This window comes from Panthera leo, chromosome C1 (genome assembly GCF_018350215.1).
Source record: "Panthera leo isolate Ple1 chromosome C1, P.leo_Ple1_pat1.1, whole genome shotgun sequence".
Lineage (NCBI taxonomy): Eukaryota > Metazoa > Chordata > Mammalia > Carnivora > Felidae > Panthera > Panthera leo.
The window spans coordinates 9713363-9735839 of NC_056686.1; the positions used below are offsets into that span (position 1 = coordinate 9713363).

Sequence of the window (22477 nt, forward strand, 5' to 3'; positions counted from 1 at the left end):
TAACTCTTGTAGAACTTTCTTAAAAGAGGCCTAATTTAGCAAGGGCTCGGGGGGTACTGTAGAGAAAGCAGCACCGGGACCACCCCCATCAGCATTAGATGGGCTTATAACAGTGCCCATCTGAGAGTCCCTTGCTATCCCTGTGATTCCTTCCAGCCATTGCCCCACTTCTCAGCTTTCCTTTACAGCTACACTTGAAAGAGTTGTTTATAGTCTCCCTGTCTTCCCACTCCATCCATTATCTTAGGAACTCCGTTAGCCGTTTGTCCCCACAGTTCCCCAAAACTGTTGTCCGTGATCAGCACACCAGTTACCTTGGTATATCGGATGTTGAATTCTCTGTCCTCTTTTTAGCCGACCCAGCTCTCACTTATGGACACAGCTGATTGCTCCCTCCTGGAAACTTTCTTTACTCTTCTTGGCTCTCCAGATACCTCACTATCCAATCTTCTGACTTCTAAGTACCAGAGTCACCTGGCGGACTATCTTCCCGCCTCTCTTCTGTCTGCATTCGCTCTCCAGATGGCCTCGTGCAGTTCCGAGTTCCAAGTACGGTTCTGGGCTCGGCCTCTTCATTGAACTTGAGTCCTGTAAAACCAACCACTTAATATCTTCACTCAGGTGTGTATGTTGGGTACCACAAACTTCAACGCATCCAACGTAGCTCTTGATTTCCCTTCAGTGGACACACGCGCACACACAGAGAGAGAGAGAGAGAGAGAGAACGAGCGCGCAAGATCAGAGCTACTTTTCCCTCAGTCTTCCAGTAAAGAGGATTATCACAGTTGTTGTGGAATCTTCCTCGCCTCCTCCCTCCCTCTCCCATGTGCCACAGCCAGTCCGCAATCTTGTCTTTTTTGTCTTCAAAATATATCTCGAGTCTGACCACCTCCCACCACCTCTCCCTGCCCTCACCCTTGTCCATTGTTTTCTGTCTGTTTCTATTGTCCAAGAGTTTTCTATCTTCTACTCCCCACCCCACCTTTCTGACTTGTTGCTTTTTTTTTTTTCTTTCTTTCTTTTTTTTTTTTAACACATCTAGCACATTCTTGACTCAGAGCTTACGCATCTGCTATTTCCTCTGTCTGGAGAGCTTCCCTCCCCCAGATGTGTGCATGACTCGTTTTCTTCAGGCCTCTGTTCCACTGTTTCCTTACTAGTGAGTCCTTCCCTGACCACCAGTCTGCCGTCCACCTCAGGTTGGGCTCACATGGGTGTCTCCTGGGCATAGAGGCTCAGAAGTGACTTCAGGTCTCTGTTTCTTTCTCGAGGTGCTCCTGAGTTCTTTCGTCTTTTTATTAAGTTTCTATTTTAATTCCAGTAAAGTTTCCATGCAGTTTTGTATTGGTTTCAGGTGTCCCATATAGTGATTCAACCATTCTGTATGTTACTCTCTCATCATAAGTGTGCTCTTCAATCCCCTTCACCTGTTTCACCCATCCCCCCACCCAGCACCCCTCTGCTAACCACCAGTTTGTCCTCTGTAGTTAAGAGTCTGTTTCTTGGTTTGTCTTTTTCTTTTTTTTCCTTTGCTCATTTCTCTCTTTTTCTTTTTCTTTTTTTTTTTTTTTTTTTCCATGTTTGTTTATTTTTGAGAGAGAGACAGAGTGCGAGCAGGGGAGGGGCAGAGAGAGACAGAGGGAGGGAGACACGGAATCTGAAGCAGGCTCCAGGCTCTGAGCTTTCAACACAGAGCCAGACGTGTGGCTTGAACTCACGGACTGGGCTGTGAGATCATGACCTGAGCCAAAGTTGGATGCCTAACTGTCTGATTCGCTCAGGCGCCCCTGTTTTGTCTCTTAAATTCTACATGTGAGTGAGGTCATAGGGTATTTGTCTTTGTCTTTCTCTGCTGACTGACTTTGCTTAGCCTGATGCTTTTTAGCTCCATTCATGTTGTTGCACGTGGCAAGGTTTCATTCTTTTTTATGGCTGAATAATGTCCGTGTGTGTGTACCACATCTTCTTTATCCATTCCTCTCTGGATGGACCCTTGGGCTGCTTCCATTATGTGGCTGTTGAAAATAATGCTGAAATAAACACAGGGGTGCATGCATCCCTTTGAATTAGCGTTTTTTCTTTTTTCTTTTTTGGGGGTGGGGGGTAAATATCCAGTGGTGGAATTATTGTGGATTGTGGGGTGGTTCTATTTTTAATTTTCTGAGGAATCTCCACACTGTATCCCACGGTGGCCACACCAGTTTGCATTCGTACCAATAGTGCATGAGGGTTCCCTTTTTTCCACAGCTCCTGAATTCTTAATAATTTGATTAGGCTTGGAAGAAGTGATCTCTGAAGTTTCTTTTACTTGAAAAAAACTCTGGTCACCGGGTTCTGGAAAATGTCCTAGCTTCTGGATACACAGTTTTTGGTCAGGAGGGAGGGAGAGAATCCATTCTATTCCAGACAGGCTACTGAGAACCTAACCCGGTAATATGATGAACGGTTTCCTGCTTTCAGTTTGGAATCGTGAGAAATTAGACTTCACAACTAGACTCCTGAAAGTCAGTATCACACACACCGTAACGGTGACTTCAGTATTGTGTCAGTATCCGGCACAATTTTAAGCTCTCCGATTTGTTAACAAAACTGTATTTGTGTGTGTGTGTGGCTGAACAGAGAAAAGAATGGAAGCCCCACGTGAGCGCTCTTGGTTCACATACGTGTCCTCGCGGCACGGCGTGTTGCCTGGTGTGTGCCAGATGCCCCCAAAATGTTTGTTGAGTGAATGAGCGAAGTGGATTCCTGTCCAGCACGGCTTTCTCAGCGGGAAAAGAGCGCTCTGTCTGGTTGGTCACACTCTCTCGCATTGTAGGTGATGAGAGAAATCACTTGCACAGTAAGAGTTGAGCATGACGTGCCTGGTTTTTGCCCTTACGCCCATGCTTCTGCTTCCCTGTGCCTTCTAGGTCCCAAAGAGGACGAGAAGCCTTCGGCCTCAACAGCTGAGCAGACCGCCGTTCTTCAGGAAGCGGTTAGTCAGGATGTGCTTCCAGAACCGGTAGTCTCCCCCACTGCCTGCGCGCCCCACGCGGAACCCGAGGAGAAGCCGGAAGCAGCGAACTGTGAGGTGAACGATTTGGAGGAAGAGGAGGAGGAGGAAGAAGATGAAGACGATGAGCTGGAAGAAGAGGGGGAGGAAGAAGCTGACACGCCAAATGAAAGTTCTGTGAAAGAGCCAGAAATTCGGTGTGACGAGAAGCCTGAAGATTTGTTAGAGGAACCAAAAAACGTTTCGAGAGACGCTCTCGAAGGCTCTCCAGGGCTGACGCCTGTTAGCAGAACTCCCAAAACTAAGGAAGAGGCCAATGGTGACGTGTTTGAAACGTTTATGTTTCCGTGTCAGCATTGTGAAAGGAAGTTTACGACCAAGCAGGGGCTTGAACGCCACATGCACATCCACATATCCACCGTCAACCACGCCTTCAAGTGCAAGTACTGCGGGAAGGCGTTCGGCACCCAGATCAACAGGCGGAGGCACGAGCGGCGCCACGAGGCGGGGCTGAAGCGCAAGCCCGGCCTCGCGCCCCAGCCGTCGGAAGAGCCGGCTGATGGCAGATCGTCCGGAGACAGCGTTGCTCCAAAGGACGACTCGACTCCTCCCGGTCTCGGGCAAGACTCTCTGCTCTTGCGTCCGGAGAAGGCTCCGCCAGAAAACGTCGGTTCTTCCGTTGCAGAAGAGAATGGGGAAGTGAAGGAGCTTCATCCGTGCAAATACTGTAAGAAGGTCTTCGGGACGCATACCAACATGAGGCGGCATCAGCGCAGAGTCCACGAACGCCATCTGATTCCCAAGGGCGTGCGGCGGAAAGGGGGCCTCCTGGAGGAGCCGCGCCCTCCCGCGGAGCAGGCCCCGCCCGCCCAGAGTGTCTACGTGCCCAGCACGGAGCCCGAGGAGGACGGGGAGGCCGACGACGTGTACATCATGGACATCTCCAGCAACATCTCTGAAAACTTAAATTTCTACATCGATGGCAAAATTCAGACCAGCAGCAGCACGAGTAACTGTGACGTGATTGAGATGGAGTCCGGTTCGGCCGACTTGTACGGTATCAATTGCCTGCTTACTCCGGTCACGGTGGAAATCACTCAGAATGTAAAGGCCGCACAGGCCCCCGTAGCCGACGATCTTCCTAAAGAGCCTTCCAGCAGCACAAACAGTGAGTCCAAGAAACGGAGAACGGCGAGTCCTCCCGCGCTCCCTAAAATCAAAGCCGAGACGGAGTCTGAGCCCTCGGTGCCCGCGTGTTCCTTGCTGCCTCTCAGCATATCGACTTCGGAGGCGGTGTCTTTCCACAAAGAGAAGAGTGTGTACCTGTCGTCGAAGCTCAAACAACTGCTTCAAACCCAGGACAAACTAACGCCTCCTGCGGGCATTTCGGCAACGGAAATACCGAAGTTAGGTCCCGTTTGCGTGTCTGCTCCCGCGTCGATGCTGCCCGTGACCTCGAGTAGGTTTAAGCGGCGGACCAGCTCTCCCCCCAGTTCCCCACAACACAGTCCTGCCCTCCGAGACTTTGGAAAGCAAAGTGATGGCAAAGCGGTGTGGACCGATGCCGTTCTGGGTTCCAAAAAACCCAAATTAGAAAGTCATAGCAACTCACCAGCGTGGAGTTTGTCTGGGAGAGAGGAGAGAGAAACGGTGAGCCCGCCGGGCTTTGATGAATACAAAGTGTCTAAGGAGTGGGCAGCCGGCCCTACTTTCAGCAACGTGTGCAACCAGCAGCCGCTGGACTTATCCAGCGGTGTCAAACAGAAGGCCGAGGGCACAGGCAAGACCCCGGTCCATTGGGAATCTGTATTAGACCTCAGTGTGCATAAGAAGCCTTGTAGTGACTCTGAAGGCAAGGAGTCGAAAGAAAACCATCTGGTGCAGCCAGCCTGCAGTGTCATAAAGAAAAAGAAGCCAACCACCCGCATGCTGCAGAAGGTTCTTCTCAACGAGTACAACGGCGTCGATTTACCCGCAGAGAATGCTGCAGACGTGACCCGGAGCCCGAGTCCTTGTCAATCCCTGGATCCCCAGCCAGACTCTGGCCTCGGCCCTGACGCTGGTTTATCGGCCCCTGTGGTCGAGTCCCCGCCTGATGTCTCTCCTTCCTCGCCTGCCCTGCAGACATCTTCCCTTTCTGCCGGGCAGCTGCCTCCTCTCTTGATCCCAACGCATCCCTCTTCCCCCCCGGCCTGTCCTCCTGTGTTGACTGTTGCCACGCCACCCCCTCCACTCCTTCCTACTGTCCCTCTTCCGGCCTCCTCTTCTGGGGCGTCTCCCCGTCCGTGTCCCTCTCCGCTCTCGAATGCTACCGTGCAGTCGCCGCTTCCCATTCTGTCCCCTACGGTGTCCCCCTCGCCATCTCCCATCCCTTCGGTGGAACCTCTCACGTCTGCTGCTTCGCCCGGACCCCCGACCCTTTCCTCATCTTCTTCCTCGTCTTCTTCCTCATCTTCGTTCTCCTCTTCTTCCTCCTCCTCTTCCCCCTCGCCGCCGCCGCTCTCGGCAGTGTCATCCGTTGTTTCCTCTGGGGATAATCTGGAAGCTTCTCTCCCCATGATAACTTTCAAGCAGGAGGAACTAGAGAATGAAGAGCTGAAGCCCAGGGAAGAGCCCCGGTCTGCAGTTGAGCAGGAGATTGTTCAGGAAACGTTCAACAAAAACTTTGTCTGCAATGTCTGTGAATCACCTTTTCTTTCCATTAAAGATCTAACCAAACATTTATCTATCCATGCTGAAGAATGGCCCTTCAAATGTGAATTTTGTGTGCAGCTCTTTAAGGCTAAAACTGATCTGTCAGAACATCGCTTTTTGCTTCATGGAGTTGGGAATATCTTTGTGTGTTCGGTTTGTAAAAAAGAGTTTGCTTTTTTGTGCAATTTGCAGCAGCACCAGCGAGATCTCCACCCAGATAAGGTGTGCACACACCATGAGTTTGAGAGCGGCACGCTCAGGCCCCAGAACTTCACAGATCCCAGCAAGGCCCACGTAGAACATATGCAGAGTTTGCCGGAAGACCCCCTAGAAACCTCGAAAGAAGAAGAAGAATTAAATGATTCCTCTGAAGAGCTCTACACGACCATAAAAATAATGGCTTCTGGAATAAAGACAAAAGACCCAGATGTTCGACTGGGTCTCAATCAACATTACCCAAGCTTTAAGCCACCTCCATTTCAGTACCATCACCGAAACCCCATGGGGATCGGCGTGACGGCCACAAATTTCACTACGCACAATATCCCGCAGACTTTCACCACTGCCATTCGCTGCACAAAGTGTGGGAAGGGCGTAGACAACATGCCAGAGTTACACAAACACATCCTGGCATGTGCCTCTGCTAGTGACAAGAAGAGGTACACGCCTAAGAAAAACCCAGTCCCCTTGAAACAGACTGTGCAGCCCAAGAACGGCGTGGTGGTTTTCGATAACTCGGGGAAAAACGCCTTCAGACGGATGGGACAGCCCAAGAGGCTGAACTTCAGTGTCGAGCTCAGCAAGATGTCCTCGAACAAGCTCAAGCTAAATGCATTGAAGAAGAAAAACCAGCTTGTCCAGAAAGCAATCCTGCAAAAAAACAAATCCGCAAAGCAGAAGGCCGACCTAAAAACCGCCTCCGAGTGCTCCTCGCACATCTGCCCGTACTGTCACAGAGAGTTCACGTACATCGGGAGCCTGAATAAGCACGCCGCTTTCAGCTGCCCCAAAAAACCGCTTTCTCCTTCCAAAAAAAAAGCTGCCCATTCATCCAAGAAAGGTGGACACCCGTCACCTGCGAGTAACGACAAAAACAATAGCGGCCACCGCAGGCGGACCGCGGACGCTGAGATCAAGATGCAAAGTGTGCAGGCACCCCTGGGCAAGACCAGGGCGCGCAGCTCAGGCCCGGCACAAGTCCCGCTGCCCTCGTCGGCCTTCAGGTCCAAGCAGAATGTCAAGTTCACGGCTTCGGTGAAGTCCAAAAAGCCAAGCTCCTCCTTAAGGAACTCAAGCCCCATAAGAATGGCCAAAATAACCCACGGCGAGGGGAAAAAACCCAAAGCTGTGGCCAAGAATCATCCTGCTCAGCTCGCGAGCAAGACGTCCCGGAGCCTGCACGTGAGGGTACAGAAAAGCAAAGCCGTCTTACAGAGCAAATCCGCTCTGGCCAGTAAGAAAAGAACAGACCGGTTCAATGTAAAATCTAGAGAACGGAGTGGGGGGCCAGTCACCCGAAGCCTCCAGCTGGCAGCTGCTGCCGAGCCGGGCGACAGCAGGAGGGAGGATGGTGGTGGCGGCAAGCAGGAGCTGAAGGACTTCAGGTAAGCCGAGGCTTCCAGGGCCACAGGAGAGCCGAGCTGCCGAGCGCGGGGGGGAAGACGGTCAGAAGACAACAATATTCTTGCCCGATGGCTATTTTTTCCTTTTTCCTGTAGAATTTTGACATAAGCATTTAAAGGAAGTAGCTGTTGGTTAATTTACGTTGGAGGCACGAAGAAGGGTCACTGCTGGGCTGCCTCAGCCACGAATTCCCAGCTTTTGTTTCAGACCTAGGACTCAGCACGTGGTACCATTTCTCTAACAGGGCCAGTTGTGAATTGAAACCATGAAAAGCGTTCAGAATCACAAGTACCCTATTAACGAAAAGATGAAATTCTCTCACACTTCCTTCGTATCTCGGGTAACATCTCAGTGTCTCTTGTTATTATTCCGGATCATAGATCATTGCTTAGAGTTAAGGTAGATCATTGAGTTCGTTGAAACCACACTGCAATCTTGTTGACTATTTCTGTGACTGGAGCCTAGTTCCAGTCACTGAGGATGCTTTTATTATCATGTCTTCTTTTTATTGTGTTTTCATTTGAAAAACTTGCTTCGGATCGGTTATGGAACAAAACACGACACCATATATCTTTTTAAGATGCCTTACGTCCCCCGACCCGTGCCCCGCCACCAGGTACAGGATAATGAAACAGGCCAGATTCTGAAGAAAGGAGAGGAGGGGGCGCTGAGAGCCGTGCGGAGCCGGGCAGTTCCCTCGGGCCGGTGTGGCAGCCCAGGGCAGGTCAGCCCCGTGGGTCGGCGCCTTCGTTCCCCCAGCGATGGTGTAAGGGTTCGTCTCAGGTGGGAGGTGGTTTCACAATTTTATTCCGTGTCCTCCCCGTATTAAGACTGTCCTCAGCGACACATAAAAACACAGGGCAGTAGTTCAACTTGTCATATTGGCTTCTCAGACTTTCCAAGTTACTCAAGTAACCCGAGTTGATCGGAGTTTCCTGCATAATGCCTACAGGTGAATCCCGTGTGAAGCGCTCCACCTCAGAATTTCTGTAAGACACTCTAAAAGCTTGTCCTTTCAGGGTGAGCTGCTGGGCTCTAGGCTTCCTTGGCGATCACTTTCAGTGTCTGAAGCTCTTCGGTGTTTCAGGCAAACCATTAGAGCGAATTCTGGGGCGTGTCTGCCGTTTCGGAGACTCGGAGGTGCTGTTACCAGCGCGCAGGTGATGAGGTGGAGTTCTTGGGGCCGGTGTGCCTTACGTGGTGGCTGAAGAAAGAGGTGGAGAAGGGTCATTAGCCACAGGCTGATTGGAATGGTTTACTGTAGGAGTGAAGAGTTCCGTTTCAAAAAGCGATTTTCGTAAGTGAACTGAATGATCGGTTGTGCTAGTTCCAGTTCAGCATCTGGTCTCTGGCCACGGCACAGGCCTGTGTGTAGCGTCTCGGAGCTTCGCCCTGGTGAAAATACGCACCTGTTTATCGGCTGTTCAAGCTGCCTGCCTGTAGCAGTTTAACGGCGTACCTGTTTGTGCTCATTCTGTGTTCTGGGAGTTCCACAACAACAGGGTGTTCTTAAGCCGAGTTTTGTTTTTTGTTTTTTTTTTTTTAAAGTTAGAGAACCAGAAAATGCCATCATGTTCACTGACTGTACCGAAAAAACATCTCCCAGGCGGTTGATGCTTTAGAATGTACTATGTGCATCCCTGTTTGTCTGCAATATTACCTAAAAGAATCACTCATTTTTGTACTGGTTCCTGTTTCTACAATTCAAGAGTGAGGTTATGAAAAATCAAAGTACTATAAAGAGAAACTCTCTGAGTAACCATACAGTTAGGAGGTTCGTCCCCTTAGCTCTTCCTCCTCCAGTGCTTTTTTGAAGAACCCTTAACAGTGCAAAGGACCAAAGTGCCTAATAAAATTGTGTCTCTCTCCTTTGCTCCGGTTAACTTTCATTATTTTGCTTTATTTGGTAGCTAACAGGGGGTTACGTTGCTGGACTGGATTGAGCCTAAAAGGAAACACGGAAGAGTCTGTTAAGCAAACATGGCTGTTGTTTCTGACAGGCAGATGGTAGCAGCAGGCCTCCCTGTTTGCAGGAGTCGCTGGGACTGTATCGTGGGCACGTCTGAAGGATGTGTGCCTCACGCAGGGAGCTGCTTACAAGTGACCATAAACTTGTGAAGTATCTTGGGGACGTAAAAACCAAATGTTCAGTCGGACATCATACTTAACTCATCTGGACACAAGAGTGGGCATTTCCTCAGAGAGTTTATTCTTCTTAGCGCCTTATACGAGGTGCATTAGGTATGAAACCGGGATTCCTGAGCTCTGGCCTGGGGAAGGTGGTGGGTCCTCACTGGCCAGCCCAGGGCTCTTGGAAAGCCAGCCTCATCATCCTCGCAGGTTGGACGTGTCACACTGGAAAGGAGCTGTTTTAATCTGTAGTCTCTGTCCTTTCTCAGTATGTTCCTGCTTGTAAATTTTATCCAGGGATGGTTTCATGGCGCATATTTAGAAATATTTGCGTGGACTTTGTTTTCAGCGTTAGCCCCTCGCGTATTCAAGGACCTCACAGAACTGGCAGCACGTGTTTTCCTGGGTGTTTCGTTCAAACAGACTGATGAAGAGCTGGTCTCCAGCACTCAGACATTTTACATTTGAATGCCAGTTGAGGATTCCACAGGTTTTTGAAGCCATGTGAGTGAAGTCAGAGTTTCCCATTCAGTGCTGAGGGTTCAGCAGAACTTGCCAGTCGGTCATTTCCTGGAGCACAAGACATTGTGCCAATCAGGGTGTCAGAAAGACCTGTGTTCCGAATCCTCCTCTTAGGACAGAGCAGCAGAGGGCACCAGGCATGCCACCCGTCTTTAGGTTGTCCTGTCACACCTTTCAGCCCAGTGAACCCTGTGTTGGGCTCCCCTTCCTCAGTTAGCAGCCGGAACCCCTCTGCGTCCTATGGGACCGAAGTTGCATCTGTCGCTGAGGGCTCATTTCCACCTGGCATAAGACAGAAAGACGAGGAGAGAGATGCATTCTCTCCTCCTATCTACCCCTCTTCAGTCTTTGTAAATTTCAAGGTGTTTTTACATTTTTTTAATGCTCCTTTTAGAGCAGCTTCTAAAAAGTACTATGTTCCCATTGAACACTAAAAGGTGAAAAGGCAAACTGAAATAACAGACCAAGTTTTCCCATTTGCCATGAATTGATTTAAAAACTACAGTGATGCTAATTTTTTTTACATGCCCACCTCTGCCATACACCAGTCCAAAGAGACCTGCTTGTGGTCCCTTCCAGCCTTTTTTGCGTAGGATGCCCAGGTTCCTGTATACCTTCAGAGGTGTTCTTTTGCTGTCATGGTAACATCTGTTGAATGGTCTGCTTGTCTTTTCCTGAACGTGGTCAGTTCATACTGGGTTACGTTGCGTTGGCATTTATCTTCAGTTTTCTTGTTTTCTAGGAACTTCCTGTAGAAAAGCCCCCAAACAAAACAAACTTTAATTGACTAAATAAAGACATTGCATGCTCAACTTAGGATAAGCACTACAGCAAAGGATATGAAATCTGCCAAGCTTGCGAGGCCAGTTGAAGCTGTCTCGCAAATCCTAACACACACAACTGATTGTCGTCAGGCTTCTTGTTGCCCGGCTTAGGGTCAGGGTCTCCTGCTTCGCTGGAGCCCGGCTCCTGGCGTGTGCCTGGCTCCTGGGTGATGGGGCTACAAGGAGGAGGGCACGTCGCCATGGCACTGGGGGCTCGGATCTAAGTGCGGCCCTGGCGCTTGGCACGCAGCAGAGAAAGGAACGATTTGAACTTCTTACCTTGCAAAGCAAGTTCAGTTTTAGGAGAAGTTTTTGTAGATTTCAGGGATGACGAATTCTGATGCACTCATTCTAAAACGTTTTGGTCACACACCAGCTCTTTATGCCTTTCTTTTAAATGAGTTCTGTACGGAGAGGCACTTAGCGTCTTTCAAGCCTTTTTTTTTTTTTTTTTTTTTTTTTTTGTTTAAATATATATCACAAGCAGATTGCCAGCATAATGGAGAGGAAACCAGATCAGGATTGGATATGGACTTTTTAAAAAATGCTTTATCCAGCATCATGTTTATATATCCAAACGGACCTTGTCCTCTCGGTTGATTATCTGGCACTAATTCATAACCATTATATTATCGGACACTGCGTAGCAATATGTCCGCGCCCAGAATGCATATCTACACGTAAGTATAAATGAATTCATACATGCCAGGTTTTACACTTCGGTCTCTAAGAGCAAAAAACCCACAGATTGGCCTCTTCCAGAGGATGTAAGTGTCATTTCTCCGTGCATTCTATGCCTCCCTTCTTAATGACTGAGTTGGTGGAAAATGGCTTGGTTTTATTCATGTTGATTTTTGTTCTCAACTTTGAAAGTAATCTACCTCTGAAAATGTGTAGTTTGATGCTTGTTCGGTGACTTTGTGCCACTTCAACCCTCTCACGACCATTCCCGTTTTGTTACATTTCTGTTATGGGGACTTTGTGTTGAAATGTTGTGTAAAGCATTTGTAGCAGTTTAAAAATAAAGTATTTAAAATTATTTAAATTGTTTTGGACACTTCAATTGTATTATATATGATTTACGTTTTACATTTCTGTTCGCGTTGTTAATCTGGAGAGTGTTCTTGTATTGAAGTTTGCTGTGAGTTGTTTTATTGTTCTTGTTGGAGAGTGATACAAAAGACGATTCTAACGCAAACATTAAAATTTACAATTTGACGTACAAAAGGGGTTGTCCGTTGACTTTAACCGATGTAGCCTTGAGAGAGAGAGAGACAGAGAGAGGGAGAGGGTCATTCTAGACAGGCGTGCCATTCGCTATTTTTCCCCTTCTGGCGTGAAATAAATCATTGAGCTTGTCAGCTGTATAGAGAGTGTGTTTATGCTGTTACCAGCGAGCACTTAATAACTAGAGGGAATTCAAGCGATACGTTTTATATCATTGTAACCAATAAAACCACTTTCTAAACCCTCGTGAAAGGACTGCTTTTGTACATCCTGGGGAGCAGTGAGGGAGGAGGCCGAAGGGGCGGGAGGAGCCGCGGGGGCACAGCCCGCCCGGACCACCTCTCTTCCCTTGCTCCTGTGTGGCAGTCACTGAACGTTAAACTCCCATCCCGTCTAGAGGGTGGACGCGCAGTCGGGACCGTGGTGCTGAGAAATAACCTTGTGAACTCCTTTTGCCAAGAGGGAAATAAAGAATTTCCTACGTGGGGTCTCCGCTTCCTCTCTGCTTGGTAACTGTTCACGCTAGTTTGGGGGTTTTTATTTTTCTGAATCCCTGGAAGAATGAAACAGGCTGTAACATTTGTATTAAGCTTAATATGGAATTGCTGTTTTCTTTGTTTGGTTTTGATTGATTGGAGATCAGCAGTTTCATCAAGCCCTCCACGGCAGCACTTGCTGTTGTCGTGCCTTCTTCCTGTCTCTGCGTGTTCTTGCATCCGAGGCAAAGGCAGTGAAGCTGAAGGCGCGAGCGGCCTGCCTTGGCCAGACGGTCCCACCTCTGGCCGAGGATACTCCTATGTTGCAAAAACCCAGGGGCGAGGAGGCATGTGGGGGGGAGGGGCGGGGGGAGAGGGGTGCGAGGGAGCTTTGCGATAGCTTTCGGTGTCCCCTTGTTTTGAATGTTCCGCTAAACTGAGCGCCGAACTCGCCCAGTGTCCCGTGCAGGAGCTGGGCCTTGTGAGATCAAGCGCTGCCCTGGGAAGGAGAAGCAGGTTTCCGTCCTGTGATCCTCGTTCGTCCCTCCCCCCACGTGCCAGTTAACAGGCGTCTAACAGGTGCCCTCCGCGTCCCTGCCAGCGGGCAGGTTCTTTTACCCTCCAAATCTCAGTTCCCAATGTGCCCAAGTGGGTCACGGATGAGATGGTCTCTGAGCCTTCCTTCCAGAAGGAGGTCTTTTTTTTTTTTTTTTACTGGGTATGGATGCTCACAGGCTGTCTCACCAGACTGAAAAGAGCGGGACTGGGTCTGTCTCCTTGGGCCCCCGGTGCTGACAGCAGTGCTGGAGCGCGACAGGCACACGGACAGTTACTCAGGGGAGGAGTCCCCAGGAAGCCCTGTAGCTCCCACCCCGCCAGGAACGAGCCGCCGGAGAGTCTGGTCGCTTTTACTCCTCGTGGAGTGCAACGTTTTAAAACATTCAGAAGGCTTATGTTTTTGCTCTTTTGAAGCACCTCTCGCTGTGATCACAAACCCCTCTCTGGGCTGGCTGTTTTAACCTGGTTGCTGCAGGTGCTTTCTAGTCAGATGTTCTACAGAATCACAGTTTATTGAGCACCTACTGTATACCGGGCTGTGTTGAGGTCCCTGGTTACATCAGCGGATTAAAAATCCTGGCCCTGGTGGAACTTTACATTTGTTTGGCCGTCCCCCCTGTTTATACTTCCTATGGAAAATGTCACTTTGTCACAGCTTTCCAAAGGCTGGGTGCTCAAGAAGATCCCTCTAACTGCATATTTGAGGATGGATGCCTAGCTGGCTGCAGCCTTTTACTACTTGGTGAAAGTGACTTTAGTAAAACTGTAGCTCAGGTGGATTTTGATTTGATACCAAACCTTCGAATGGACCGACTTTATCCATAAAGCATAGACGTTGACCTCGAGAGGAGAGTGGAGTGCAGGTGGGTGAGAGAAAGGCGGACTTGGATGCCAAGGCCACGTTTATTTATTTAAAAAATATTTCTTTTAATGTTTTATTTTTGAGAGAGACAGAGCATGAGCCAGGGAGGAGCAGAGAGAGGGAGACCCAGAATCCGAAGCAGGCTCCAGGCTCCAGGCTCCAGGCTCCAGGCTCCAGGCTCCAGGCTCCAGGCTCCGAGCCGTCCGCACAGAGCCCGACGCGGGGCTCGAACCCACGGACCGCGAGATCATGACCTGAGCCGAAGTCGGATGCTTAACCGACTGAGCCACCCAGGCGCCCCAACCGAGGTGGCATTTTAAAGACCGGGCTGATGGTTAGAGGAAGTGGTTTGCCACTTGTCCTTGTTTAGGAGACCCAGTAGCCTGTGGCCTCTTCCCTACCGGGTGGCAGCAGCCCACTGCTCCCCCTTCAGGAATCTCCTCCTTCAGAGACTGTCTCCGGAAAGCACTGTTGAGTGTGTCGTAGAGTGTAGACAGCGATAGGGTGGCCTGAGAGACTTGGGAGGTGGGGGTGGCTGGAGGGGACCTGGCGGGGATTGGCACGCTTGTTGGGCAGCAGGCCCGGCTGTCAGACGACAACGAGGAGCCACAGCCCTGCTCTCACGTGCAGCGCCTCTCAGACTTTTCACCTAGAGAGGTGCCAGACGACCGGCTCCAAAGCTCTACGACCAACCTTTTAAAATAGACCGTGGGTGGGGCCTGGGTAGTCTGTCGTTTAAAGCCCCAGGTAATGTCAGCAGGCGTTGAAGAACCAGTGAATGGAGGTGGGGGAAAACGAGACCGTTAGTGTGTAGCCCTTCGTGGCTCGAGCACTGACGTGTTGCTGTCTGAGCTTACAGTTCCCCTGCCGGTACTGTCTCGTCTTTCCCATTTTTCTGAAGGGAGCAGGGGGGAGGGGTCACCTGGGAGGTGGGGAGTAAAGGGCTAGTCTTGAGCCCTGGGCTGGGCTGTAGGTTATGGAAAGAAGAGGCGATCGGCCTCGGGAAGAGGAAGGTCGGCTGGGTGTGCAGTTTCTCGGCCAGTATTCCAGGGTCACAGCCCCTGTTGGGTCCCCTCCCTCCTGGTGCCTCTTGACCTCCTTTCTGGGAGTTTGCCTACAAGATGCAGGGCCTTTATGCTGTGCTAGGAGATAAAGAAAAAATAACATAGGAGCGAGATCCAGCTGGTGGTCATGATCTCCATATTACTGTTAAAATTCTTTTTTAGACAAAATGAAAACAGTGTCAGGAAAGGTTTGACGGGACAAGAGAGGTTTGAGTGGGTGTGACAAAGGGAAACATGGAAAACTGCTCATTGGCCCATCCGTGGCCCGGTCTCCTGTCTGGGGGCTGCCCAGGTCCCCCACTCTGTAGCCCCTTCCCGTCTCCGGCCACACGGTGCAACCCCAGCTCTTCCTCCCACCTTCCCAGCCTTGTGCTTGCTTCCTTTCCCAAGTGGTTTTGGGAACGACCTGATGAGCCTTGCGGACTTGACGCCTTTCGAGTGCTTTCTGTGTTTGAGGGACCGTGCTTAAGCGTCTGTCAAACTTGACGATAGCACCTCGAAGTTGGTATCGTGTGCGGATGGGGAAACGGACCCCGGGGGAGTGATTTCCTTCAGAGACCACACCACTCTGAAGTGGCCGGTTGGGATTTGAACTGCCTCCAGGCTACGCCATCCTGTTGATCGTTTTTATGGTTATCTGTTATATGTAATTTTTTTTTTTTAAGTTTCATTTCCTCTAAACGTAGAATACAGGACTCGATACCTTCTCTACTAAGGGCTTTCTGGCTTAGTGAACAAGTAGAACCATCGCTGTGGGTACGGAGTCTTCCCGGTGCAGCAAGACTGCAGACAGGAGCTGTCCCTCGGAGACCCGCGTCCGGCTTCATGCTGACCGCGGGATACGCTTCTCCCTGTCCTGGACCTTTCAGCTCTGACTGGCTTTGTAGGTCATTCTTCTTACTCATGAAAAATCTGCTTAACAGAAGCCAAGCTCGTTATAATAATAGCCTTTGATTTTGAAGGTGGTTCTAAAGAAGGCCCGGGGGTCATCAGGAGTCCTCCCTCAAATGTCACGTGAGAACCTTGACCTGTTGGGGCGTTAGCCCAGAAAGATAGTAGTTGGTCCAGGCTTGCCTTCCCACCTCAGCAAAGAGTGCCGAAGAAAGGGTTGTTCGTAACTTTCTGCAGGTAGTTATTTCTGAAATATAGGATTAAGAGCCTGGAGGGTATGTGTAGGTTTTGTTTACTTTCTGGGTTAAGAATAGGAATAGGGAAAAGCCGTCATGACCGTGCATTACATTTACTTGCAGTTGAAAAATTACACTCTGTTGTGAGCCACGTAAAGGGTTTTGGAAGTATTTTTATTAGAGTAAACTTGCTGAACTGTTGGGATAATAGCATTTGTCCATGCTGCTATCTTCTGGCTTGTATAGAAAGTGACCCAAAATTCAGGCAGATGTTCCAGAAAACGTAAATATCTTATGGGAAGAGTTAGTGCCTAAATGTGCCTTCCCGTGTCCAGCTCACCATGTGCCACAGGAAACCACAGTGATGACCTGCCCAGTGAGGGGGGCGTTTCAGTAGTGAGAGAACGCTACGGTGTTTTTTTTTTGTTTTTTTTTTTTAAGTAAAAAAATTTTTTCATTAATGTTTATTTTTGAGAGAGAGTGTGTGAGCAGGGGAGGGACAGAGAAAGAGGGAGTCCCAGAATTTGAAGCGGGCTCCAGGCTCTGAGCTGTCAGCACAAAGCCCGACACGGGGCTCGAACTCACGAACCGTGAGATTGTGACGTGAGCTGAAGTCAGACGCTTAACCGACTGAGCCACCCAGGCGCCCCCTCCGGTGGGTTTTAAAGTATGGATTTATGCCCTGAGTCAGAACACATTTACGCTAAGCACATTTCCGTACCCACATTTAGACAGGCACCTGTGTCCTAATCTGGAATTCTGCTTGGGTAACTACCGAGTCTTAGCATTAAATCTAAATGTAAACTTTGAATAGGAATCATTGGAAAAAAAAGACCTGGTGTTTGTTATACAGGTAAGTTAATAACACAAGGGGATTTGGGCCTTAGGATATAGTTGGGGCAATTTTATTTTTTAATTTAAAAATAAGAACTTCAGTTTAAGATCGTTGCATTTGTTGTCGTATTTAATAATTGCCCCCGATACACTATTTTAACATTCTTTGTCGGAATGAAGTTATTTGAGACTCATATGGGTTCGATTTTCCTCGCAGTAACATTCTGCTCTCACTTGCTTTTTATAATCACATCCAAACCTTGCCAACCCAGCTCGAGTTCAGGAACATTTTCATATGGCTTCTATTACCAAGCTATTATTGGACTTGTGAATTTACGCACGTTCTCCTGGAGTGTTTGAGTCGGCCAGCCATTCAGAAAACATCTTCAATGGCTAGTCTGGGTCACGAGGGTGTCGGACTGCAGATCTGATGGACTCTGTCTGTGTGCGGGCCCCAAGAGGGCTCTGGGGTGTAGCTGGCCGCCGTGGGGCGCTGGGGGTGCTCCTTGGCCCAGCTTGCGTGCCGGGCCCTGTTCTGACTGTCCCGTGGCACTTGTCTGCTCTGAAGCTCCCCCACCACCTGAGGGAGATAGCATGTCTGTTTACAGAGAAATCGACCACATCTGAGGGACATGGTCACTGGGTTTACGTCCCACAGCTGTAGCTGTAAGGGGCGCCTGCAAACAGGCCATTTGATTCCATGCCCTTAACTACAGTGACACCACCCGATTCACCTTCCCCGCTTGGGTTTTGCACGGCTATCGTGTCTCCCAAATGACTGGTGCTGATGTCATCGCCCAGAGCGGGGGTTTGTTGCAGAGGCTGTGTAGCACAGTGGGAATAAACACAGGCCTTGAACCCTAGTGATCTGGGTCTCAGTTCCCCTGGGACCCGCTGGTAACCGAGGCAGGGCAGGCTGCCGGCCGAGCCTCGGCCGCCTCACCTGCAGGTGACTGTATCGAAGGTCAGGTGTGTGCTTAGGACGCAGTAGCTGCTGGCCATGGGGGTGGTGATGGTGAGTCCTCCCCGTGGTAGACCCCAGAAGGCCCTGCCCCACTAAGGAAGCCCGCGGCCTAGCAACCATCCTGGCGGAAGGGGTGGAACTTGAGCGATGGTGATCCCTGAGCGACTCTTGGAAGAAGCTCCTGAGGAAACTGCTCGTGCTTTTCAAGGCCTTGAAAGGAAAAGGATTACTTCATGGCAGCTGACAAGCATCAGTTTATATTGGTTTCCCCAGAACAGACGAGATTAGAACTTGCATCAGAACGTTAGAAACAGTCTTGAAGTCTTCCAGGGCGGGCTCCTTCCCTCCATCGAGGCGCACCGAGGTGTCGGGGAGCCCTTGGTGCCCTGGCCTCCCTGGAGACCCTCGCAGTAGCAGTGGGGGCCCGTGTAGAGCTTCGGTCCAGGGTGGCCGGCCGTGGCCACACAAGAATGGAATTCAAGGTTGAGAACTTTTCCAACGGCCTCTGACCTTCCATGAGGGACAGTGTGGTGTAGGCCAGCCGTGGCCGGCTTTTGAGGTTTTGTTGTGATTTCGTTACAGGCAGTAGAACGTAGGTAAAGGGTGTTGATTGGCTCCGGACCTGGAGCTGCTGAGCAGTTGTCCCTTCCTCCCAGAAGCCTTCCCTGACCATCCAGTTGGAAATACTGCCCTTGGCCGTCTCCATCTTCTCACTCTGCCCTACTGGTCTTGGGGGCCACTTAACTCCTCTGTGCATTGCTACCGACTTGTGACCTTGGTTTACTAAACGTCTGCCTTCCCAGAGTGAACATTCTACCTGGGAGGAAGGACCCTTGTGTTGTTCGCTGCTGCGTTTCCGGCATCTGCACCAGAGCCTGGTGTGTAGCAGCCGCTCAGTATAAATACTTACTGACTGAATAAAATGTTTGAAGCCTGGCTTTGTCACTTACCAGCCCTGTGACCTCGGACAAATTACTTAAGCTCTCTGAGCCCTGCTTTTCCCTTCTGCGAAATGGCAGTAATGATCTGACCGCAGAGGCTGCTTGCGCGGACGGCAGGTGAGCCTGTGAGGACCGCGGATGCCATGCCGCCTGCCATAGCGAAGGGCTTCGAGAACGTTAGCCGCTGCGGCTGTTACCGAAAGGTGCCCTCTGGAATGTCCCTTGGGATCGGACGGAAGGTTGCGGCTGGCGCTCAAAGCCGACTTGCCACGTAGATTTTATGGCGGCCCAGGTTGCAGTAGCTGGAACGTTCCCTCGTCGTCCGCTTCCGCTGCCCGTGCCCGGAGAGAAAGCTGTCGGGTGGCAAGCATGCTTTGCTGAGCGCCTGCCAGGCCGGAGCTCCTCCCTGTCTGCGTCAGGCACTCCCACCCGTCAGAAATAGAAGGAGCTATAAAACACGAAAACCAGTTTTCAGATCAGGGCGAGGACGAAGATGACTGTCATTTTGTCACCGCCTCTCCACATAACTTGATTTCTCTTGGTTTTGAATTTCAACGCCCAAGTGGCAGTTTTTAAAAGCCAGGTGCAGAAGAAAACCTTGGTTAGCTTGGTTGTAAAATCATGAAAACCTAACCAAGGAACTCCAGCCCACTGAAATAATAATGGAAGAATGATCCCTGATAATTTGAAGTGCTTGCTAGCCGCCGTCTTGGGGGTTTTCCATATATTCTCCCGCGTAGTCGTCGCATCGAGTCTGTGAAGTAAATACTTCTGTGTTCTCCCATTTTATGAATGGGGAAGCGGGGCCCAGACTCCTGACGTGGTTTGCCCGACGCCACAGCCGTGTGGTTCCATCTGCCCATCACGAGTCGTGTTCTCCCTCCCGCCCCTACGCGCAGATCTGGGGGTGAAAGCCCCTGACCTGCCCGCTTCTTCCTTCAGTGGTATGCTCTTTAAGAGGCAGGAAGGAGACGTGGCTTTAGTTTGTAGCTGCCTGTGTGTGGGTAGGAAGCAGCAGCTAATGCAGAGGAGCTCAAACCGGGGGGAGGCGAGCACGAGTCCTGGCCCCTCGTGGTCCTAGTGCGTTCTGTGAGTGCCTGGGAGACAGGACCGAGTGGTTTCTGCTGTAGGCCTGGTGTGATGCCCCGTGCTCAGCCCCCATCCACACGGCTTTGTTAGGGAACGGGCAGATCCGGGTACTGACTCGTTCAGAGAGTCAAACCTTGCTGCTTCCTGGTGGCACCTTTTATCCCCTTGTCTTCCTATTTGCAAACCTTCCCAAGCCATGGCTGGCCAGTAGGTTTCCAGATGTGTGTGCGTGGGGAGGAAGGACCTGCTTGGGGTGCTGCACAGCCTTGCTTCGGAGGTGGGGTCGTGCTCGGGGAAGGAGGGCCAGGCTGAGTGCCTGGTGTCTGCCTCCCATGGCGGGAAGGGATGTCTGTGGTCTCACCCATCGGCTACTTGCCTGCTTTTAAGAACTACGCTAGACCTAATTTCGCCTTTCCCTGAAGGCTCGAGGTGTAAGCATCGATTAATACTGGTTGTGGAAAGGGATGCCCTCAGATAATCCGGGTGTTCAGGATCCTGAAGGTTTTTTGAGAAGGATGTACTCCTCACTGTCTCCTTTTTCATTATTTATAGATCTTGTCTGCCCTCCTCGTGTCCCCAGATACGGTTCTGTTGATCGTCGATGGTTACGGAAGCTAGATAGCGGTCCTGTTAATAGGATACGCAAACAAAGAAATGGTGGGCCCTGAGAGAACACCCAAGGACCTCCCTTGTGTGTCAGGTGTGCTAATATTAGAACGTGGGTTTTCTGGCATGATTTGCTTACTCATTAAAACTGGTCGTTGCTCTTGGTTCTTTGCTGGTAAGTGATGCTGCTAGACAAGCGACCTTGTAATAGGAGAGTGTCAGGTGTAACAAACACATAGAGACTGCTTTTTTTTTTTTGGGTTTTGTTTTTCTTTCAAGCTCCTGAAAACATGTGAGTTAGAGAAATGATTTGTGAAGAGAGTGACGTGAACGTCCGGGTGACGTGTGCACAGGCTTCCTCGGCGAAGGCAGAGGTGTGCTGCTAGGGGAAGCACCTTCGTTCCGAAACAGGATAGTTTTCTTCTCTTTGCTGGATGCCTGTCCTTTATGTTTGAGTGGATGCTCTGTTTAGTGCTAAGTGCTAGGAGGTGGTTGACTCTGGAAGGAAGTACGTGGAGTTCACCCATCTCCTTTCTTGGTGCACGGGCTGGTGAACCTGCCAGGGATTTTCCTCTCTGTTTCAGGATCTTGCTCCAGAAGCTTTTCAGAATTTCTGTAATAACCAGTACATAGATGTCTTATACTCCTACCTTTATCGTTTATATCGAGGCTCTTTCGATCGAATTTTGCCAGCCGGTTTCGTGAAAACCTACGTTAACTGCTTTGGTGCAGGAACCAACCACTTCGATACATCTCAGGAAATTGCTGCCAGATACTGTAGTTGAAGTATGTGCTGTTTTAAGTGACTTCATCGCCATGATTAGTACGACTGTGTGCTTTAAAAACTATTTATAAAAATTACGGACGCAGCCCATTAGGGCCAGCTGACAGCAGGTGTTTTATTAAGGCGATGCCCTGAATTGAGTTGGACAGCTGCTCGGGTGAGGGGTGGGGGTATTTTGCCCGGCCGGGTGTGTTGGTAACTTCAGCTCGAGGAGCTGCGTTCCCGCAAGGTGTTTCCAGGTGCGCGAAGGGGCCCTAGTTAGGGTTGTCCCCCACCCCGGCATGTTCACTTAGCGGACGACCTGCATCAAAACCTAACCCAGGAGGCTTATTTAAAATTCCAGACCTACTAAACCATCATCTCCGGGGTGGGTGTTTGAACTCTTTTTGTTTTCATCGGCTTCTCGAATGCGTCTTTACCCAGAAGTAAGGAGTTCTCCTTTGGGTCTTAAAAAGGACAAGTGACCGTGGTATCGCCCCCATCTCATTAACTTAATTTGCTTCCAGTTTTCATTTGAAATTCTCTTCTTTTGGTTATTAGCAATATCTTCGAGGTGGTAGTTTTTGGTTTTCAGAACGCATTAGTTAACGTTTTTCCTCGATCCTGATGAGTACCCCGTGACGGATGAGCAGGATGGCGCTACAGTTAGGGACGCTTCTAAGTGTCAGCCATGGTGAAATTAAGGGTTTTCTGCCTTGTCCATTGTTGCTCTTAGCGTGTCTTTCTGAGGGCGACAGGCGGCCTTTAGCTATTAACTAGTGTAGTCTGGGTGCTGCGTCCCCCGCCAGTGTGGTCACCAGTCCCCAGCACCCATGCAGCACCTAGCACGTGTAGGTGTCCACTCAGTGTTTCCGGAATAAAAAGGAAAAAAAAAGTCTCTAGGAATAATAGAGTCTGAGCTACCATTCGCTTATCTGGCCCGAATTTAGGACTCTTTGGCCTAAAGTGTGAATTTGGGGGCAATTAATTGTTGGCAACAGAATAGAGAACGTCCATTGGATAAGTAAATGACCAATTAAGATCGTGTTGAAAGAGGGGTGCCTGGGTGACTCAGTCGGTTAAGCCTCTGACTTCGGTTCAGGTCGTGGTCTTGGAGTTCGTGGGTTCGAGTCTCGCGTCGGGCTCTGTGCTGACAGCTCAGAGCCTGGAGCCCGCTTCGG

General features: G+C 50.1%; 1 protein-coding gene across 7 annotated transcripts in view; it reads left to right on the forward strand.

The window, feature by feature from the left end:
• Positions 1-22477, forward strand: part of PRDM2 (PR/SET domain 2) — a 125505-nt gene that overhangs the window by 82402 nt on the left and 20626 nt on the right. For 6 of the 7 annotated variants that reach the window (XM_042951455.1, XM_042951454.1, XM_042951459.1 and 3 more), the window contains one exon: positions 2910-7290. The exons of the other annotated variant lie outside the window; for it this stretch is intronic. In XM_042951455.1, coding sequence (XP_042807389.1) covers positions 2910-7290 — 4381 coding nt within the window. The remainder of the gene's footprint in view (positions 1-2909; positions 7291-22477) is intronic. 7 annotated transcript variants of the gene reach the window in all.